This window comes from Chamaea fasciata, unplaced genomic scaffold (genome assembly GCF_029207755.1).
Source record: "Chamaea fasciata isolate MVZ Bird 193981 ecotype frontalis unplaced genomic scaffold, bChaFas1.0.hap1 SCAF_3, whole genome shotgun sequence".
In the NCBI taxonomy this organism is placed as follows: Eukaryota; Metazoa; Chordata; class Aves; order Passeriformes; family Sylviidae; genus Chamaea; species Chamaea fasciata.
This window is the reverse complement of record NW_027094088.1, coordinates 5,595,223-5,616,674: the sequence shown is the minus strand read 5'-3', so window position 1 is coordinate 5,616,674 and position 21,452 is coordinate 5,595,223. Positions and strand designations below refer to the sequence as shown.

The 21,452-nt window shown below is 38.6% G+C and overlaps 1 protein-coding gene across 5 annotated transcripts in view; it reads right to left on the bottom strand.

Annotated features, from left to right (window-relative positions):
• The window catches only part of TASP1 (taspase 1), a 76,674-nt gene that overhangs the window by 14,920 nt on the left and 40,302 nt on the right, over nucleotides 1–21,452 (bottom strand). For all 5 annotated transcript variants that reach the window (XM_066177804.1, XM_066177807.1, XM_066177808.1 and 2 more), the window contains exon 11: nucleotides 7,787–7,897. In XM_066177804.1, coding sequence (XP_066033901.1) covers nucleotides 7,787–7,897 — 111 coding nt within the window. The remainder of the gene's footprint in view (nucleotides 1–7,786; nucleotides 7,898–21,452) is intronic.

The following is a 21,452-nucleotide window of genomic DNA, read 5'->3' as shown; positions in this document are numbered from 1 at the left end:
AAACACAAGGGTGTGAAGAGTTTTACCACCCAAGTCAAAATCAGGCACTTCAAAGACAATGCCTCTACCTGAACTTGGTCTGCAGACCTAATCTCACACTAAACTTCACAGATTATTTAGGCTCTAAGCCATTATAAAGAGACAGAAAAAGCTCTGGTTTGTTTTTTAATAAGCAGTTTCTCCTTCCCTTCAAGGGCTGTGAAAGATTCGTCCAAGGTTCCAGTGAAAAATATGAATTTTCTCTTTAATTAGAATGGCTAAAAATTATATTTCATCAGAACCCAGCCAGCAATCAGTACTCCCAGCAGACAGTATATTCAAGGCCACAGTAAAACACTGCAACTGTATGAAATGCATGTAATACCAGACAGTAACTACTGATTATAGAGTGCCACTAAAGTCTTATTGGTGCCACTAAAGTCTTATTCTAGAAATGCTTCCATTAGTTTAATCCCTTTTTTGTAGGGATTTTCTGTCTCCCACTCTTTGAAAAAAATAGATGAAAGGGAAGCCCGTAAATAAGTTAATTACATATTTCTTCATTTTCCCAGTATTTTTGTCAACTATGCCATTATGACTGATCAAATTTTCAGTAATCTGAGTATTTATATATCGTCCTTTGAAATCTTACAAGACTTACAAGGCTTCTTTCCATGTAGAGACTGAAGAAAAACACATAACACTGCGTTTTCATCAAAATTCTTCCATTTTTACAGGGATTTCTTTGCAAGAACTAAATATTCATCTTCAGTGAAAAACAAAATAAAAAAACGCCCAATCACTCAAAGCAAGTGTTTTGTGAAACTTATTTTGAAAGGGGGTTTAAATATGCAATTTAGAACTTAAACTTCAGGCATACAAGACAATTTTCAGCTTACAACTTCAACCAAAAGGATGCTCAACCTCTACACGAACGACTGAGAGCCCCAGTTCTGTCAGCAAAACCAGCATTTATTTATTGACATTAAACATGGGGCCCATTATACTGCCCTATGTATGTACACAATTGCTTTCTGAACAAATTACCTCCTTCAACGATTATGCACCATGGAAGCTTTACTACTGCTCCACAACACTCAAAAGACTTTGAAGGCCACTCAAAAGTTGGAAAACTGACTGTTTAATTCAGCTTTTGCTGAAGCTGCCACTCTACTGCAGCTGCAAAACTCCAGAAGAGGATTAACTTAATAGAATTGCACCTGATAAAAGTGTGATAAAAGTCTTAATTTCAATACAATAAAACAGAATAGAAGGGCAAGACACTGACTTCTTTAAGAATGACAGAGGTTGGGCCCTTGGACTAAGAAGAAATGTTGGTTATGTCACATGAAACTAACATTGCACTAACTTTGTAACAGTACTACTGGCCTGAGACAGAGATAAATAACTTAATAAAACAACTTAAAGTGACTTTGTAGCAGGTAATTTGAATGGGGTATTGAACCAAATCTCTTAAAAGTGTGTGTTATGCAAACAAAGCAAGGATGATGGGAGACATTATCTCTCCTACAGACAAAAATATAGCCTTGCTTGCCCTTTTGATCTTCTACACCGTTTCATCATCACCTCCAGAACAAGCATTGCTCTGGAATGGTGGGAGAAATCTGAAAAAAGAACACAGCCCTTGTTTTCATCTCCAAACACAGGCAGCAAATGAAGACAGTCACTTGCACTACCCCACAAGGACTCAGGATCTTCCCACCCACGCCTCTTCCAAGGGCCACCCTGCTTCCCTGTTTCTGCTGAAGGCTGCCATTCCCAGGGACATCAGAAGCAAATTCTGTGACTACACCCTCACCCATCCCAAATGCCTTCAGCAGCAAGTTCAGCTGAATCATCTCTAGTGCAAAATCAGCAACAATATACAGTGTATGTCTCCAATTCACTGCCCAAGTTGTGGGGAATCGACCTCTAAAAAGTGTCAGTAAAAACCACTTGCCTACAATAATAACATTACAGTGTTCTATGTTCCAGTCAATTCAGACTGTTTCTCTGCTCTTAAAAATGAGACCCTAAGCCAAATTAAATACAGGCTGAACAGCATTTGTTTAAAAGTCACTTATTTTTCAAAAATGTTAAAAGAGGGATTCAAGTATAATACCTTTTTTAAACAAGGGTCTTTCTAAATATGCAAACCTACTGATGATGATCACAATTATGTTAAAGGATGTATTTTAAAAAACAAGATAGTGCAAATGAGTAGGTCTATGGTAAGCAAAATTCCAGACAGATGAATGCTGTGCATCCATCATGAAATCTGTAAAAAAATGGTACAAGAGCAGTATTATACTTTATTTCTACAGAGAATCCATGTACTGTGCACAGGAATTGAGTGCTCTCAAAACACTGTGAATTCAAAGGTTAGGAACATATTTCATTAATTTAGTTCTAAAACTCCTTTTGTTACAGCCAACCCATTGAGAAAAAGAAATAACAGAGCAGACTTTTGTAAAAAATAACAATATAGGTAATGGCTTTTTTATATATACATTTAATTGGTATTTCAAGAGGAGGAGAAAAAGTGGAACTAAAATACTGCCATGTATATTAAAGGCAGAATGGTTTCTCATTAGAAGGAAAAAGTGATCTGGCTCCCACCTTCTGCACCATTTTTGCTCTCCCTTTACTCTTTGGAAAGATAGATTTTCCTGTACAAATTCAAAATTTAGTTAAAATAGAACCAAAATATGCCTACTAGCCAAAAATACTGTTTTCCACTGCAATAAAGTAGAATTGCTGGATAAATCTTTGATCTAACAGCTTGCTAATGACAAAATTACAAAAACCTGGGGCTTTAAATAAACTTTTAAGTCTCATGAAGCACAGTGCTCCTTTCCCATTTACACTGGCATACCACTGAGGAATGTGACATGAAAAATCCAAAGTAAAACTCCAACTGCAGCATTAACTAATAATATTAGCACTGACTGGCCACACCAGAGAGAAAGGGTAGGATAAAACCAAATAAACCCCGTATTTCATTAGTTTTGGTCAAATCCTCACCTTCCCCAGTCACAAAACTACATTTTACAAAACGCATTTCTCTCTTTCAAAGCCCAGCTACTCTGTTATTGCTGCATGACATACAGAAAGCATTATCACATTTTTATTTGTGTGTTTTGTGTGTTATTATTCTGCAGCAATGGTCTCCCAAAAAAAAAAGCCAGCAGGTCTTCACAGCAACTCCACATTCACTGATCCCTCGGAGTTCTGCAGGAGCAGCCAGAGCTGAACATCACGAGCCAGGTTCAGCCATTGATCAGGGACGGAACTGAGAGATGTCACAAGTGTTAAAGCAAATAATGGCCTCAACATTCAGCCTTGCTCTAGAGGAGCTGCAGTTACAAGTGAAGAACACTTTTTTTCAGTCTCTTGTAAAGTTCTTGTGTGATGAAGATTGTTTCCTCCAGATCATGGGATTGATATGAATTGTTCACTTCTGATCCTGTGCCTTTTTTCCCCCACAGAACCATTCTAGCACAGATTCAACGCTAAGCTGTAAATGAAGTGTTTTATTTACACTTACCCAGCTGAAGGATGAACCAGCTGCTCATCAGATGTTTTACATTCATACTCTTCCACAGCAGAAAAACCATTACCAGCTTCACTGTTTACATCAGCTTTCAAAGGCTTAAAACTTGAGTCTAAACACTGACTGTGGTGTGGTGTAACCAATTAAGTGCTCCAGCATCCCCCAGTTTTAACAGAGGGCAGTTAAACAAACCTCCTAGTGCACTGTGTGAGTGAAACTCTGGCTTTTTCAGGTTAACAGTCTATAGATCACCTCGGCCACTGGACTGTCAGCTTGTGTACAGAACGTGGTGGAAGTGAAGCTGTTTGCCACTCTGCTTCTGCTATGTAGCCCACTAAAGCCCAAGGTAACAACTGAAACAAACATTAGAGGAATGTAATAAGCACTAAATGAAGCCTGCTTTTAATTTCATGCGCCATTATTTGGTGAATGTTTAAGCACAAGCTGTCTCAAGTCAGAGGTCTTTATATTTCACGATATATTAAGTTGCAACATCTACGTTGAATTTTTAAAGAAGCTGCAAGGGAAAACACCTGCACTTTAAAACTTTACAGGGAAGATGCTAAGAAATTAAATAACTGAGGATACCACAGACCAATAAAATCCCAGTGCTTTTGACAAGGAGAAGCATAGGGAGGACCTACACAAATCCTTGTGGAAGGAACATCAGCACGTTGTGTTTATGAAACTTCAGGATCGCTTCACTTTCTTTCGAAATCTTTTCCCCTGTGTCACGGAGAAGCATAATAATGCTTCCATACTTTGTTTTCTCTGCTAGAAAACCACAAAGGATATTACAAAGTTTAGAGTGATGGAGCACCACAGGAAACTATAAAGTACTATAAAGTAACTATAATACTGTGCAATGCCAGGCATAGTCTTGTTACTGTTAAAGTACGAGGCTTTTTTCCTCCCCAGCAAGCATAATGAATAATAATATCATTATTAATTAATATCCTCTGGTTCCTAGCTGTCCAAAGTCCTGCTCAGAAGAGAGGATTTTTACATTAAATTTCTAGAGGAGAAAGTGTCAGCCTTATCCTGCTGCTATTACCTTTCTGCAGACTTCACTCAGCTGAAGCCCAGTTTAAAAACACAAGAATAGAGAAACATATTTCCGCTAAGGAAAGAGCAAATATCAGATTCCAACTATGTCTTTCAGCTCATTATTTACAAATACTTCATAAGAAGTTTTAAAGTACCATTGGTAATGCTGCCATTGTTAAAAGCCCAGATTTCCCGCCAATGAGATGACACAAATATTTACTCTAAGTCTACATTCCACAAACTTGGCTGCATTTGAAAGGAATGATGAGTAACAAAATCCTCTGTTCTTCTGTTTGGAAGGTATTTTTGTTTACAGAACACCATTCTTTAACTGTGAACCAAGCCTTTTGTGCTCTTTGACTAAAGATATGGAGCCTATTCCATTTCCAAAATGTCCAAATTTGATTTTTCTCACCTCTGATTTTACCATCAGCTGTGCATTCTCCACAGTAAGCTGGCTCTGAGAAACAATTGAGAGAAGCACATCTGACATGAGTTTGCTCATCACCTGCTGTTTCAACAGCACTCACAGTCTAAGCCAGGCATTCCCTAGCTGGAAGGAATCCCAGGGCCCTGCAGAGACTCGGAGAATCCTGTAAACAGGAAGCACCAATCTGATGGCAACTGCCAAAATCAGCTGTTTATTCCTCTGATACAAGTAATACACATTTTGACTTCTGATAAAATATTCCAGCTCAGCTTTGTTAAAGGCTGGGGTTTTTTTCCAATGCCTTGGTCCATTATAATTCTGGTGACAGTTTGACAAGACCACAAAGCAGGGCTCTGAGGAAGGCAAGGGAAGCATCCATGCACTCAGCAAGGAGTCCATGAGCCCGTTTTATCCCGTTGGTTCACAGTAAGAAATCCTGCACCACACCACACATCCTGTGCTATCAGCTAGTACATCACCTGTGAAAAGTCACAGCAAAAAAAGCCTATTTAGTATAAACCTATAGCTTTAAGCGTAATGCACAGTTTTAACTGCTGCACTCTATTTGCTGCATGTAACTTTGCACTCCATCTGCAGAATTGCCAAGATCTCCAAAATTTCTCTACCAGCTACAAACTCAGTACTATGTCACATGTTACCAGCAAGATGTACCTGGATTTTGATCAGTCTTCATTCACAGGACAGCTGAGCACAAACTAGATTTTATGTTTTCTAATCCAAGCACTTCACCTACACAAGAAACAAAAGTGGCTGTGTCTTTTTTCCCCCCACATCAGCACTGCCCAGAGTATAACTGAGCAGACACTACACATTCCTGCTGTCAGGCAGCAGAAGCTTGCAGTGCTAAGCTTCTGAGAATACAAGCCAGACCTGTACTGAATTAAAACTTTAAAAAAGGAATTACAAAGGATTTATATAAACGTTATATAAACTTTTTTTTCAAGTTTTCTTTTCATGAAGAGTATTAATTTGATCCTGTCTCTCATTCTTTTCACTTTCTGCTGTTTAACTGGGTTTAATGTTTTCCCAAGGCAGTAACACATCACATTGATATCCTGGTACCTCTGTCTGTGCAGTTCCTCTTTCTCTGCAATAGTTCAGGTGCAACAAAAACTTCAGCAACATTTAATAGGCTCTTACCTCCAACAGAAACATTTTCACATTTCCACTAAAGAACACAATGTATGTATCACATAGGAGACAGTTAATATTTAAATGGAAACATCTGTTATGCAAAGTGGTGGTAAAATATGTTTGCTTTAAACAGCAAAAAGAGAATTGTGGTTTTTGCTAACCATTACCAAACAGAACAAAAGAAAACCCAGAAAACTCAAAGCAACTTAAAGAAGGCACCTTTAACTAAAAAAATTTAAATCTGGGGCTTTTATCAGCCAGTCTCTATGAATTACTTCATCAGTAGCTTTCCGTCTTGTGGGTGTACATGCACTAATATGAAATTGCAGAAGGCTACATACAATTTGGGTTTACTTTTAGTACTCTTCCCACAACCAGCACAATCAATTTTGAGAGCGTGGACTAAAGATCTGACTTTCCTCAAGTTAGGCCACTTCCATACAACATCTGCAAAGCTGCTTACAAATCAGAAAAGCTGCCACAAGCATCCTTCCTAAACTCTTCTTTTGGGTACACAAATTCCTGATTTTGTGCCGCTATGCACCAGAATCAGTGATTAAATATAAAAAACTACATTTTTGCTGCTTGGATTAGAACTTTTTGGGGAACACACAGAGTTCTACACTCCTTACACCTAGAAATGACAGCAGTGCAGCAGCAGATCATCAAGTGCAGTCTCCCAATGCAGTCTTCCCCTCAAAGAGTCAAATGTCAGCAGCAGAAACTAACATGGATTCAGTACTATAAAAAGAAATCAAGAAGTTGCTTGCCAAGGCCAAGGGCATCAGCCCCTGGGACCCCAAAAGGTGTGCATATGTCCCTCTTTCAGTTCTAATTAAAATATCACAAAATCAGCTTTGGTAACACAGTGTACAAGTATTATGTTGTCCACAAGAAATTCTGAAGACGAAAATTGTCTGTGGATTCTGAAGTTTGAAAAATTTTAAGGGGTATGAAAACACTGCAAGTGAACATGTGTGCCACAAGCTTCACTGGGATTTACAAAAGGGCAAGATTTTATGGTTATTTTAAAAATCCACATTCATATTTTGCTTATGACTTGAGGAAAGAAAACAAGATCTATATTTACAAGAAATTGAAGACATATTGCACAAGTCTCTTAAATCAAAGAAAAAACTGTTTTTTTAACAAAGTCCATTTCACTTTTTCAAGAAATTAATTTCATGATGTAAATAGCAAACCAGAATCTGTCTGTCCAAAGCACTTAATGAGAACACGAAGTGGTTTTGAGGTCTACTATTTTTAAAAGGGTTAACATGAGGAATAATTTTTACTAATGCTCCTAACCCATCAATTCTAAAATATGCAATTGTACACCACAGCCCATGATTCAGACAGGAAATTCTTTCTTCAAACCTCTCCGGGTATTCTATGACTCACATAACAATTGAGGTATTTCCAAGGGTTTTCCTTTAAATTTCCTAATATATTCTTCTGTAGTTTAACATTTTTCAGATGTAACACAACGCTAAATCTTGAAGCCAACTGCAACACGAGGCCTCAACAGAAAGCACAAGAATAAGTATCTTTATTTAATAGAGTTGCTTGCATTTTCAACAATGTTGAGTGACATTTACGTCATTTTAGGGCCATATACTCACCAATAAACTTGTTTTGCATAGTCTCTAGGAGAGCTTGGTGGGCATCCTCTGTTTGCAGAGCACATGAACATTCTCTGGCCAGTATGGTCCGGACAAGGTGCTCTCCACAACCTAAAGAAATATGAAGATTGGGAATAGTCAAAATACAGATATCACTGTGAAGAAACCCTGTCATTAATTTACATCATCACATTAATTTGGTAGCGATGATGCAAAATAACGAGTCTTTTCATAGTGATGCATATGACAAGTTTCTGCCACGTATTTTTATTTTTTAGAAAGGCTGACATAGAGGCACTCAAAAATTCTACGATGTCAGGGGCATTTTCACAACTTTCCTGAAATTTTGACTGCACAAAGTCATAAACCAAACAAAAGTTAAGCACAGAAAGAAGAAACAGCAACACTGTCTCTGACTTGGCATCTCTATCCAGATAGAATCCTCTTACTAATCATTCTCCTGGGAATGATCCTTGCATGAAACTCTACAAACCACAAACAACTTCAGTGACACAGTAACTCCTTTTGCATGACAGAATCTTCTACTCAGTCCATCTGATTCAGCCTTTTTGCAACAAAGGAATACGTGATGAATTCACCCATGCGTTTTTGCCAAAGTGGCAAGTCACTGGACTCCTAATATAAATTCCTGTCATTTTTAAAGGTTTGTCCTCAAGAAACTAAAAAGCTTCTGCAAACAACCACTTATTGCCTCAGTGCTTTCTGTAGCCATCCCCTGAAACCTGTTTTTGGTGAAGATAAGCAGGTCATTACTGCTACTCTTGTTCTGTAGGAACACTCACACCTGCTATTTTTCCTCCTGCATCCTTTTCCCTTCCTGTGCTGTGCTTTGGGACATGCAGCTGCAGCCAAATGGCACTGTGCATGTTTACTGCACCAACTGTAGTTTGCTGGACAGGAAAACTCACTGCTGATATCTGCTCCATATAGACCAAGGTCATTACACTACTTCTGCCTCCTGTTTGTTGATATTTATCCTCAATGGCAGGGAAGCAGACAAAGCAGCTAGAAGAGGTTTAATGAAGAGCCAGGTGAGCTGTGTTATCCAGTTAGGAAAGAAAAAAAACATAACTAATGTAGAGTTGTAAAGTAACAACGATCTCAAATGATCTAAACGTAAGTTTCTACATTTTGATCAGATTTGGAACTTATCAGGGCCTAAAACTGCATTAGACACCAGAATATACAGAGAGAAGTCAGATAGAGTCCGTTCACAATTATATATAAATATTTCTAGCATATTTCTCATTAAATACAAAAAGATGATGCAAGCATTGGAACCATTAAAAAAAAATCTGCCATAATCCAGTTGGACTCATTAGCTCAGGTACAGAATTACATAAATACACCTACACAGCCTCCAGAAACAAATTTATGGCTGGAAACAATCTAGTTGCTTCCAAGTGGCAGGGAGCTGGAGTTGGTAAGACATCAGACCTAGGCTGGCTTCAGACAAAGGCAGCTCAGTCTCCACGGGTAGCTCACGCTTTACTGGAAGCACTAACAAGCCCAGAAAAGAGACACTGGCTGAAGGCAGCCTAGATGTGGCATAAAGAAAAAAATTAATAATTAAACCCAACCCCAAGTGGCTCCAGTGCAGCCTGCTGGGTCTCTCATTGCTGTGCATATGGTGAGTTCAGAGCACTGGCTGGTTGGGTACAACGTGGCACAAAGACGTGAGCAGGTCTGGCACTGTCTATTGCAGCTACTCACAGACTGGTTTCTAGCTCTTCTCACCATTTTAAACCCTAATTAACATGGCAACCTACTCAAAGAATCTCCCTCTCTGGCTACTTGTTACACAATTATACCCTTCCCCTTAAATGTACAGTGAGTTTCCACTGTTTTTCAAAGATTGCTAATAGAGAAGGAAAAAAAAATACCCCTCTCATATTCAAGATTTAAAAAAACCCAAACAAACAAAAAAACCCCACCCTCTGGAGCACTATGGATGCATTAGATGTCAGAGAATCAGCCCAGAGAATTCAACCAGATTGCTGAAAAATTGTGGACGTGTGTCCCAAACTCCTGCTATGTTCAATCACCAAAAAAATACCTTGGTCTTCAGTTATGTGTCCCTGCTAATGGGCAGCGTCTCCTGATTAATACAATTCAGCTAAACTGAGTTGTTTGAAGTGGGACACTTTGGCATTGAATCTACATACAACTGGCACAACAGAAAGACAAAAAACTCTTTGTATAGCAACCAGATTGAGTAAAAACCAGTTACAAATTTAGAGGAAAATGAAAGAGCCAAAACACTACAACAATTACAGAGCCAAGGGAAGTCGTTCTTGAGAGCACAAGGGGAGAAGTGTTTTCATTGAGACTGTCAAGCTCTCAAGTTAATGAGAGAAGTGTCCTGGTTAGGAGATAATCTTCAAGAGGCTGCTGCAATAGAGCAATCTCTGCAGCTGCTTACAGGAGGGTCTGTCCATTCATTTCCCTCATTCCACCCACACTCAGAAGCTTCTGTCCACAGCAGAACTGTGAGTTATCTACTATTTATTCCAAAGGGATGAATGAAGAACATGAAAAAACCCCACAAGATACATTTTACCCATAGATCACAACATGGACATTATTTTTTTTTTTTTAAACTAAGAAACTTTACTCACTATGAAGTTTTACTGCAAAGAACCAAACTGAACAGGCATATGCTTCAGCAAAAACTGAGAAAGCTGTTTTTTTCTCGAAAAAAACCTGTTAGTACCTTTAAAATATAACATGTAATACCTTTAAATATAACTATATGAATAAGAAGCAGAGGACTTAGAACATAAATCAAACAAATGGGACACAGAAATCAGAGCAAGCCTATGCATCTCCAGTGTATCAAGTAATAAAACCAGATGTTACTCCTTCACAATTTTCAAGTATTTCCTAAATTGGCATCAAAAAAGAAAAATGGCCATTTTTTAGCATGACGTATAATGTTATTTCCCCCCTCCAGAGAATGACTTTATTGAAGAGTTCCCATAACATCAAGTCTGCTCCAAAAAAAATTTCAGAGAGAGAAAACTTAATATGGGTTAAGACCAGCTGCAGCCCACGGATGTGATCCAGGATCAACCACAAGGAAAGCAGCTTTGCAATTCTACTAACACATCACACATCTTTACATCCCCACAGACAAAGTTATTTCTTTTTGTCATATTTATGTCAACCTATAAGGCAGCAAACTTACAGGCTGCTGCTGGCAGTGCATGCAAAGATCTTTCAACACATCAACTGCTGGCAGTCTGCAGGGACAGATAACTAAGGAAAACAATTCCCCCATTTGGAAAAGAAAAATTTGTTACTGTAGGTTTTGATGTAGGAACATCTATTTTTGAAGAAGAAAAAAAGAACAACTAAGCAGCGTTTCACACAGTTTGACCAGATACAGGCTGAGAATAAGAATTACACTTTCTATTATCTCAAGTCAGAAGTCAACTTCTTGCAGGTTGAGCAGATCTATATGTCTGTATAGCCTCTAACTGGGGACACACTGTAGATAATGCCAGGACAAGGCACAAAATGAATGTACACATCACGACAGCAATCAAAACTGATTTATAACTCACAATATAAAGCTGTGGGTTCAAATTCATAGTTCCAGTCACTTTAGTCTAACCGCCAGCGTTAGCCAACTTCCAAAAAAGTTCTATTAACATGACTCAAGACAGCAACTGCAGTGAAAGTTCCTTAAACACATTTCCAAACCATGCACACAAGTTGTTGAAAACGTAAATCTGGTTCATTTGCTTAACTATCGCACATTATACTACATTTAACTGCAAGTGTTAATACATTTGGCATTTCTTCCACAGAACAGTACTGCAACCAAAGCAAGAAGGACTCCCACGAAGAATCTTTCAATTCTACATTACAGTCTCAAATACATTCATTTTAGTAAGTTTCCTGTAAACAGAGTTTAAATCATTTTATTATCCTTTCCCAGTCATAATGATGACTTCTTCAGCAACCTGAAGCTCATTACATTTCAAAGATGGGTATTTTGCAATGACAGACAAATGCTTCCCTAACACTTCACACACGAGTGACTCAAGAATGAGATGACTGGCTGGAAAAATTTACTGGGTTAAATTAGTGCTTCGCACTGAAATAACTGTTTCATATAGTAAACAAATTATTTTCCTAACACAGTAATATTTTGCAAACACCATGTTGCCTACTTGTAACTCCTCCACTGACAAAAATACTGTTGTTGGAACTGCTGCTGTCCATGTTTGCAGGGCTAAGTAAAATTCACTGCCTTCCTCTAGGATTGCTACTGGCAAAGGCAAAAACACTTCTGCAGGAAACAAACAGTTTACAGAGAGTATTTTGATAAACCATGCCTGACAGATTTGGTGACCTTCTATGATGAGGTTAGAGTATTGAAGGGTAGGGGAAGAGAAACTGGTGCCACCCACCTGGACTTGTGCAAAGTATTTGACCCTGCCCTGCACAACATCCTTGTCTCTGCATTGATGGACAGACAGCTCAGAGGATAAGGAACTGGCTGGACAGCCACACCAGAAGAGTTGTGACAAGGGCTTAGGTATTAGGAAGAAATTCTTCACTGTGAGGGTGGTGAGACACTGGAACTGGCTGCCCAGGGAGTTCTCAATGTGCCATCCCTGGAAGCGTTCACACTCAAGCTGGTTAAGCAACCTGTTCGAGTGGAAGGTGTTCCTGCCCATGGCAGGATGCTGGAACAGGATGATGTTTAAGGTCCCTCCCAACCCAAACCACTCTAAGATCCTACGAAAAATAAACACACAGACAGTTATTTTGATGCCAGTTTCTAGCGTCCTACATTAAGGGGAAAGAATATACAGATTCTGAAAGCCTCCAGGGATATATGGCAACAGATTCCTATGACAAGAGAAGGAAAGAAGAATGAGGCTTAATAGTCACAACACCTTTATTTTGTAAACAAACTACAAACCCAAACAAAACTCTAAGAGATCCCAGAAAACCTGTCTCCAACCACAGGCTTCTACTCCTGCCTGAAAATTACTTGAAGATCATATACAAAATCACTTGGAGATCATACAGAAACACCAACACTGATTTTCAGAGAGACATATCTTGGATCATGCCACAATACAGTTTTTGATGCACTTCTTTCAAAGTGCCAGGCAGATCAATGGTGAAATAGAACTTCCCTTTTCTGTGGGTAGTGAAACGAGTAATTACTGAGAATAAAACGATTTTACCTTCTATTTAAATACCCCTCAATGATTACTATAAGATTTGCACAAGAACCATCAGGAATCTACAACCTTCTTTTTTTCATAGGCTCTTTTTCTTCTGTTACCTTACTATAATTTAGCTGTTCTAGATGTATCAGTAATCCCCTCAAGTTACTATTTCAGCAGTAGTGATTTGCTAGTTAGCCTGTGCACAACCTCCACAACAACCAAGTTACTAGAGTGGGTTTTGTGATGGTTTTTGTTTTTATTTTTTAAGATTGTTAACATTAATTTTTAGCTATTATATTAGATACTATCTTACGCTTCCAACAATTTTGAAAAAAGATTAAGAAATCTGAGCTATAATTTTTAAATGTTAATCTTTCTGCTAATTAGTTACTAAACATTAACTAATACTCAATTCACAGGTTATACAAACCTTAACTTGCTACAGACTCGGATCTTTCATTTGAGCTCCATGCAAGAAACTAAGGATTAAACCATTTTCCTCAGCATAGTGACTTCTCCAGAAGATTTCTAATGCTTGAAATAACCACAACAAGAGGAGAAAGAGCCCAGCACAATATAAGCTGAACATCCCATTCAATGTGTGCTCTGCATCTCATAACGTTCCTCCGATGGAACCAAGATGGCAAACCAAAGGAAGGGCCTTGTGCAAAGCCAGCAGCGTGTCAGAGAAAAATTGTTTTTCTGCTCCTTTTGATGGGAGATGCTTTCAAGTCAGGAAATTAGAAACAGGTGTGCCAGAGGGCACACACACACACACACACACACACATCCATGCAGCACACTGAAAAACACGCGTTTTCAATTTTCAGACATGAAAGAGGCTCCTGTTGAATGGAAGGAGAAATGAAAATCTCGTTTGCTTTCTGCGAGCCACAAGCAGAGGGCTTGGGGAGCTTTGACAGGCTGCAGGAGCCTGTCTAGCTAGGAAACACACAGTACCTCCACACAAAGTGTTGGAACTTGTTTGAAAGGAGCACAGAATGGAAACTTGCATTACTCACATACAGTCAAGAATGGAAGAATTAATCTGGTTTACTCCACTGCCAAAGTATGACTCTTCGCTTTTCAGAAGCTAAAGACAGGAGTTACAGGTTATCTGTATTTTATCTTCTATTCTATGCAGCAGAGTCTGAACCTGGCCCGGTTGTTTCTGTCCTGTAAAGCTTTGATGTTATTTTCAGTTCATTAGTAGTCTCTGAAGTGTCAGCTAAGAAGTCAAAGAACTACTATTTCTGCTTTATTTCCTGGATAACTTCTAGTTATGCCTAATGGAAACACAGTGAAACCTGTATTTCAGTAAGCTCTGCTCGTCATTTCCTGCATCTCTAGAAAGAGCTGACTAAAAACTTGCAAGGCAGTGATTTTAAAAAACAAAATACAGTACAATAAAAATATTTAGTTGGCAAGACACTGATAGAGGTAGTTACATACTGAACTAAAATTTTAATGTATAATTCTCAAAAGACAAAATGCTGCAGTCTATCAGCTTACACTACGGCGTTAAATTAAAGCTACACAACTTTTAGCTTTTCTTACTCTTATCAGCTGCTGTATCTTGTCTTCATACTAACAGGGGAAATTTTTAAATTGCTGACCTGCTGCCAGAAAAAACACCTGCAGACAAAGTCCTGTCCAATTCCTAAAGCACTGATCCTAGAGGGCTCAGTGGAGCACATTCCTGCTGCAGACAGAATACTCATAGATGATTTACCTACTAAGAAAATGCAATGGAAATTTTCCAAAAGGTTGAAGCTTCAGTAAATTTGGGCAGGTTTCAAAGATAACAAAAGACAAATTCAACACGCAGACAAACTTGTGTCTAAAGCATTTTCTCTAAGGAAAGGTAGAAAAACACATCTCCAAGTTTTTAATACGGGAAAAATAAACTAAAATGACTCTAAGGAACAACTCATTCAGCTTTTCTACAATTTTACAGATAAGAAAAAAAAAGGTTAGAGAGATATAATGCCAAATGAATGAATCCTTAAGTTCTAAATAGTGGCAAATGGAGATATTTTATTTTAAAAGCTTCTTGTTTGAGTTATTCTGAACAAAGAAAGAATTTCAGATGTACCTCAAAGGGAGGGTCAGAATGAAGAAAAAATGTAGGTCCCTTAAAGAGGATGTACTTTTTACATTCTTCATTACATTCAATGCATTTGGAAAGATTAATTTCAGTTCAGCTGTAAAGAAAGAAGCCAACACTTTTGCCCAGGCCTTCCTCAGAAGCTTTCCTGCTACTATCTCTGTAAAAACCCTACACCTCTCCAAACTACATCACTTGTCACATCAAGCTTACAGGGAAGGAAGACAGAAGCTTATGTGCTTGCTAACTAAAGGCATAAAACCACTTACTCTCAATTCCAGAATAGTGTTGAAGACACAGAAAGGGAGTTCAGTGTGCTTTTGTCGGATTTTACCCTTTTCTGACCCAGAAATGGGGCAACTGAGAGGCGTTTTAAAACATTTATTCCATTTTCAGTCTCATGTGAAGGGTGAGACAATATAGATGTTTAATCATGCCATCACAATCAGAAGCCAAACTATTTCCTAGTTACAATATATTAAAAGTGTTTCTTGGCCTATCAGCTTTTGCCACACAATGCCTTAAAGCCAATCATCTAAAATTACCCTTCATGGGTCCTATTACAATGCATCTTTCATAATTCTATTCCTCCAAAGTATCCAGTCTTGTTTGCAAGGCCATCCTTTGAAACTTGCTTCCAGTTCCATTTCTCTCTCAACAATGTCCATCCTATTCCACGGCATTTCCAAGTCAGCATTTTCTGTCTCAAGGTTTGCATACAGATGCACATTATGTGAGCCTTCTGTCAGGCTTTGAGAATTCTCTACAAGTCCATTTCCCACATTCCCCTCCCTTGAACAAAAAAGACTCCTTTGATGGCCTTGTTCGTCGCTCGCCGTGCACAGTGAAGTACACAAGGCACTATCACTAATATTATCCATCTCCAATTCACTTTCTATCCTTGCACCTATTTCAAGCCACTTGGGCACAGCACAGCAGTAGGGACAGGATCAAGTGTCCAAAGCAGGAGCTGGTGCTGCACAGCTGCTGGCCCTGGTTCCAAAAGCGCTGCTCAGCAAGCCCTGAGCCTTCTGCAGGAGGCTACAACTCCAAAAGCCTCTGCACCTTCAAGCCCAATAGATACCATAACATCAAGTCCAATTAAAGTTTCGAGAGGCAAAAAGCACTCTGATTATTGTATCCATCCAGTTCTGCTTCCCAACAGGCCTGCCAAAGGCAATTCGAACAGCCACTGTGATCATTGTGACAACAAACCCCTCAGCTCTGAACACTGAGTTCTGTGTTCCATTGACCGCTTCTCAATGCTGCCATTCCCACAAAACATCTCTGCCTGCGGCTTCCTCTCTCTTCTCCCAGACTCGTGGTGGTGCTGAGTTAATTCACACACCACATGCTGCAGCACTGAAGCCTCCCAACTGCATCTGTACACAAAGGCTGAATGAACTCTCGAGAGGAACATTCACTTCATAGGTGAATACTGATCTGTCTGGAGATAGACCTCCTCTTCCTCCATCCTGCCCTCTGGTTCACAATGACGTAACTCTTCTCCATATGCAGCTGCTTCATCTCTGATGCATTAAATTACCTCTTATTCCCCAAATCTTACAGGACCAGACTGATTTTGAGAGATAATACACACGTCTGCAAAGAGACTAATTGTATCTTAATTATTAATATCTATCTCACATAGTGTAGCTCGAACAATCTGTACAGGATACATGATTTGCATGTGCAATTCCTCTGGGCATTGGGAGCATGGACTCAGAAGGACAGGCCAGACAGACAATGCTGCATTTGTGTGTTGTACAAGGGCTAATAACACGTGCAAGTTTGAAGCAAGGTTTATAATCACATAATAAATGCAATTCACTGGCCCAAGTTGCTCAGAGAAACTGTGGCTGCCCCATGCCTGGAACTGTTCAAGGCCAGGCTGGATGGAGCTTTGAGCAACCTGGTCTAGGAGAAGGCATCCCTGCCCAGGGTACAGGGGTTTCATCCATTAAGGTTCTTCCAACTCAAACCATTCCATGATTCTACAAAACAGCACTGGCCAGGTATTCACCCACTAGATCCTAACACAGCCATTACTGCCCTCAACAAAAAGGAATCACAAAGCCAAAATCACGCATTACAAGCCAATTTATTTGCATTAAAGCTTCCCTGAAAAATATTTACTCCATAGATTTGCACATCACTGTGGTTCGTTTGCAAAAGGAGTTTTCAAGAAGGAATCTACAGATCAGTGGCTTTCATAAGGAGACCAAAAGGCCTGCTGAGGGCACAGCTCAACAAACAATTTAACAACCACGGCCCATCTCTGCACAGGTGTCATTCCTATTCCATCCTATTCTGCATTACCCATTCCATTTGCCTGCAAAAGCACCCACAGGACACGCAATGGACTGGAAAGAATGACAGATCTGAATGCACAATTTGAGCAGGAAAAGGTGGAGCAAGGAAAAGTGAATACATCAATTCCCTTATTGATATCAATTTCAAAAACAAGAGAAACCTCCTTGAGCAGGGGGCTGGACTAGACCTCCAGAGGTTCCTTTCAAACTAAATAATTCTCATTCTTCACAACACAAAGTGTGCTACTTTTCCTTCATGGAATGATGCATTATATATGCAAATGTATATCCAACACAGATTTTAAAGCATTATGATCTAATCTCTAAAATGCCTTTATGAGAACAGAGGCCACTGCTTTTGTCATGAGACCTTGACAGTTTTTTAGGATCTTGGTGAATTCACCAACACAAGAAACCCTCAAGGAAGTTTACACAGAATAAATACAGTTTGTTCATGCATTCCTAAAACACTGCTCTTTTCTCTATCTGATCTTCATTCCATTGAAGAAAAGATTCTGTGCAGGGGAGAAGAGCAAGACATCACTGAAAGACCTTTCCCAGACAGAATCCTCAACTACACCTCATAAATAAATCTGGTATTTCCAGAAATCTGATATCCCCACTCCCCTCTCAACAAAACACAACTCTGGCTCAGCCCTAAAACCAAATTATGTTTGTTAGCATCCTAAATTTTTCTGAATGAGCTCAATGTATTTCATGCTTCTACTCCTTCTTGTTTGGGATCATAAATTAGGTCGTATTTTACATCTCCCTAGGATAACCTATGAGCCTTTCTTGTATCAAACAGTCTCTTCAAATACATTTTAGTAAAAGCTAGAGATTTTGCAGCTTTGTGTCACAGAACTTCTGCATTTTTTTAAATAATGCAAGAAATTCTGTCTTCAGAAATGCAATATTAAAGGTTTGCTGGCTTCAATGGCTGGTACCTAGACACAAAACACATCCATCCTTTATATGCCTTTTATTTCCTGCTGTTGTAAAGATGAAAGAAATGCAAGCCATCATTTTCAGTCTTTACACTTCCACTCAAAGATTCCACTTAGGGTTGCATTTTCAAAGTGTCCTGCATTAGCTGTTACTGTAATTTTATATTTACCTTTATATATATTGTTAAGGTTCTGTATATCCAAAGACAATTACAATTTTTCAATTTATCTCCTGGGGAAGATCCAGCCTGTCTCTTGCCCCAGAGCAGTATTACTTTTGGCACAGTTAGTGAATGAATACACACCATCATCACGGATATTCCAACTGGGTAGGAGATTCAGTGTCACACTCGATATTATTTTGAATGAGAAGAATATGCACAAAGTCTTTGATTCTTCTTACGCTCAGAAAAAAAATAGGAAATGTTTTCTTGAAGTACAGCCAAAAAACGGACTATTGTTTCTCCTGTGGTTGGGTTTTGCTCACAAATGTTTTCCCTCCAAATAATACCCATCTTCCTGTGTTTACATTCATACACCAACAAAACCCACCCACTGAAGAGTTCCAAGCAGCCTTACAAGTGTGGTTCTGGCCTCTTTTTGGGGGAATGGCTGGGGGTGCCTAAAGGGGAGCCTGTTTTGCTTGCGTCTGTGTGCACACATGCATGGAGAAGCTTTTAAACATCACAAGATTTGGCTTCTGCTCGTTGATCCAAAACCCAGTTTAGCTGTTAATTACATTTATACTAAATAAAGGTCACTGGTCGCACTCGTGTCATTTAACAAGCCTTCACTCTGTCTCTGCCATCATTCCTGTACAGAACGGTCCTTGCACAGTTATTAGATGTCACAGTCAAGGTTGCCCAGGTGTCCTGGCTGTACCTGCAACCGAAGCATTCTCTGAATTTCTTGAATTTTAATGTTGGTTTTGAGATACTTAAATTCCTTTAATGTTTATCCTTCAGCTGCCAATAAAGTCTCACAACTGTTTTTTTACTAACCCAAATATTAATTTTAATATAATTCCGACTTTATACATCAAAGTGTCTCAAAAAATTGATGGGAAAAAAAACCCCCAAACAAACCAGAAAGGCTTTACTCATTTACACAGAAACTGAATTTTAGACTGAGAGTTACAGAATAAACCTTGGATTCAAGGCTCTCTAAGTTTCCCCATCTCCCCCACTGTGTTTTTAGAAAGTCTCCATCTTTTGATTTCAGTTGTCCCAGGCCCTGTTATTCTATAACCATAAAATGTGAGTTTTACAATACCCTGTATTTTGTAAACCTTGAAGTAAATTTTGAAAAGACAAAAAAAAAAAAAAAAATCAAAACCAAAGACACTGTGGTTAAACAACAAGGCCAAGTGACTGTTAGAGGTATGAAATTACCATGCAAAAAGTTGAAGTCATGCCCAAACAAGTTCAGAATCACCACCTTTGGCACATTCAACATAAAAACATGGTAAAAATAGCCAAAAATATTTATGAAACAACTTGCTAAAAGCCATAAGAACTAATACCAAATCCTTCCTGAACAGGCAAAAGCAGGAAGTCTCCCAGCAGCCACAGAGCCAACAGAAGATCCAAGTTGTCTTCAAATAACACACAACCATTGAAAGAAAGGTACAGGAATTTGGAATTACTTTTAAGTACTTGTGTGGTGACATCTTCCCCCAGCCTGCTTTTTTTTTTTTTTCTAATGGGGCAGGTACTGAAAGATATTGAAGCTTCAACTGGAAGATTCTAGAATAAAATTCATAAAAATTCAAGAATAAAGCCTACTGTGTTATTAATTGTGGCATTTAAACTAAAGCTTTTCACTTTCCAATGAAGTCTCTACACAAAGGTAACCACAGAATAAAACTATTCCCAGCAAAATTTAAATTTCTGGTCTTCTAGGAACAAAAAGAAATGAGAAATCTTGAGAAGTCACCCTGACCTATGAGAACAAATATATCTCCAGTTTATAAAGTCCCAATATCACAAACTGCCAGAAGCCTGGATGATGCACTGGAGGCGCTTTTCCCAGTCCTGTACTTTTCCCTGGAGAACTGCAACCACCCTGTGTGAGACAGAACCAAACTGTCTGGAGCTCTGCTTCAACCCACTGTGTCCATTCCACATGGATTTCAACGTGCAAGAGTTTGGGCTCTGCCTACTTTGAATTACCGTGCTAAACCCTCCTTTCCCCACACCACAGGTTTTCCCCAACCCCTTCAATCTCTAGTTGATCATCACTTCCAAGACCCAAAGACACAAACAATTTCTTAAGTATGGAGTGAAGAGTTTACAAAACCTGACCTTTCAAAATTGCTTGTATGAAACTAATGCCAAAGAATATCCTTTTCCATGACTGAATATAGAGCCTGATACAACAAACTCTCAAGGCTCAAATTTCTGTTCTCAGCAATCACTAAAAGGAAGTTTAAAAGTAAAAACCGGCACAAAAGAGAAACCTTTTCTTTCCCAAAGAACTGTTCAGCTAAAATTATTTGGTTTAACACACATTAACATCAAATAATTTTGAGGATACTTTTGATAAAGCTTTTGGGGAATTAGAGTTTAACCTTTTATTCAAGATTCTTTTTCAATTCCAAATGTGATTTGATGAGTCAGCTATTCTCTGAAGTCATGTAACAATAAACATTAAACATTACTCAATACCCACAGCAACCACAGTCTAATTTTATTCTTTTTTTTCCTTCTTCCCACAAAACGGAAAAAAATTCCCTGTAGAAACTATTAGCTCTGTGCCAAATTTATGACTCAAAGACAAATTAAAATAAATAGACATGTGAAATTAAAACAATAAAATGTTATATTGTGAAAACCATAGAAATTTAAACTGATTGTAGACTCCTTTTATGTACATCTTTTACATACATTTCCATACAGGTGTAAAAGTCTGAATGCAAAGTGAAACATAAAAAACATGTGCACGTACAGAGTTTTTATTTATACATAACATGTAAATTGCATTTGTTGCTGATTTTTAAAAAATAAAATGTCCACACAAAACCTGTTTGGAAACCTACTAGAGGGGGGTATGAATAAGATTATACAGTCTAGTCTGGGTTTAGACAAA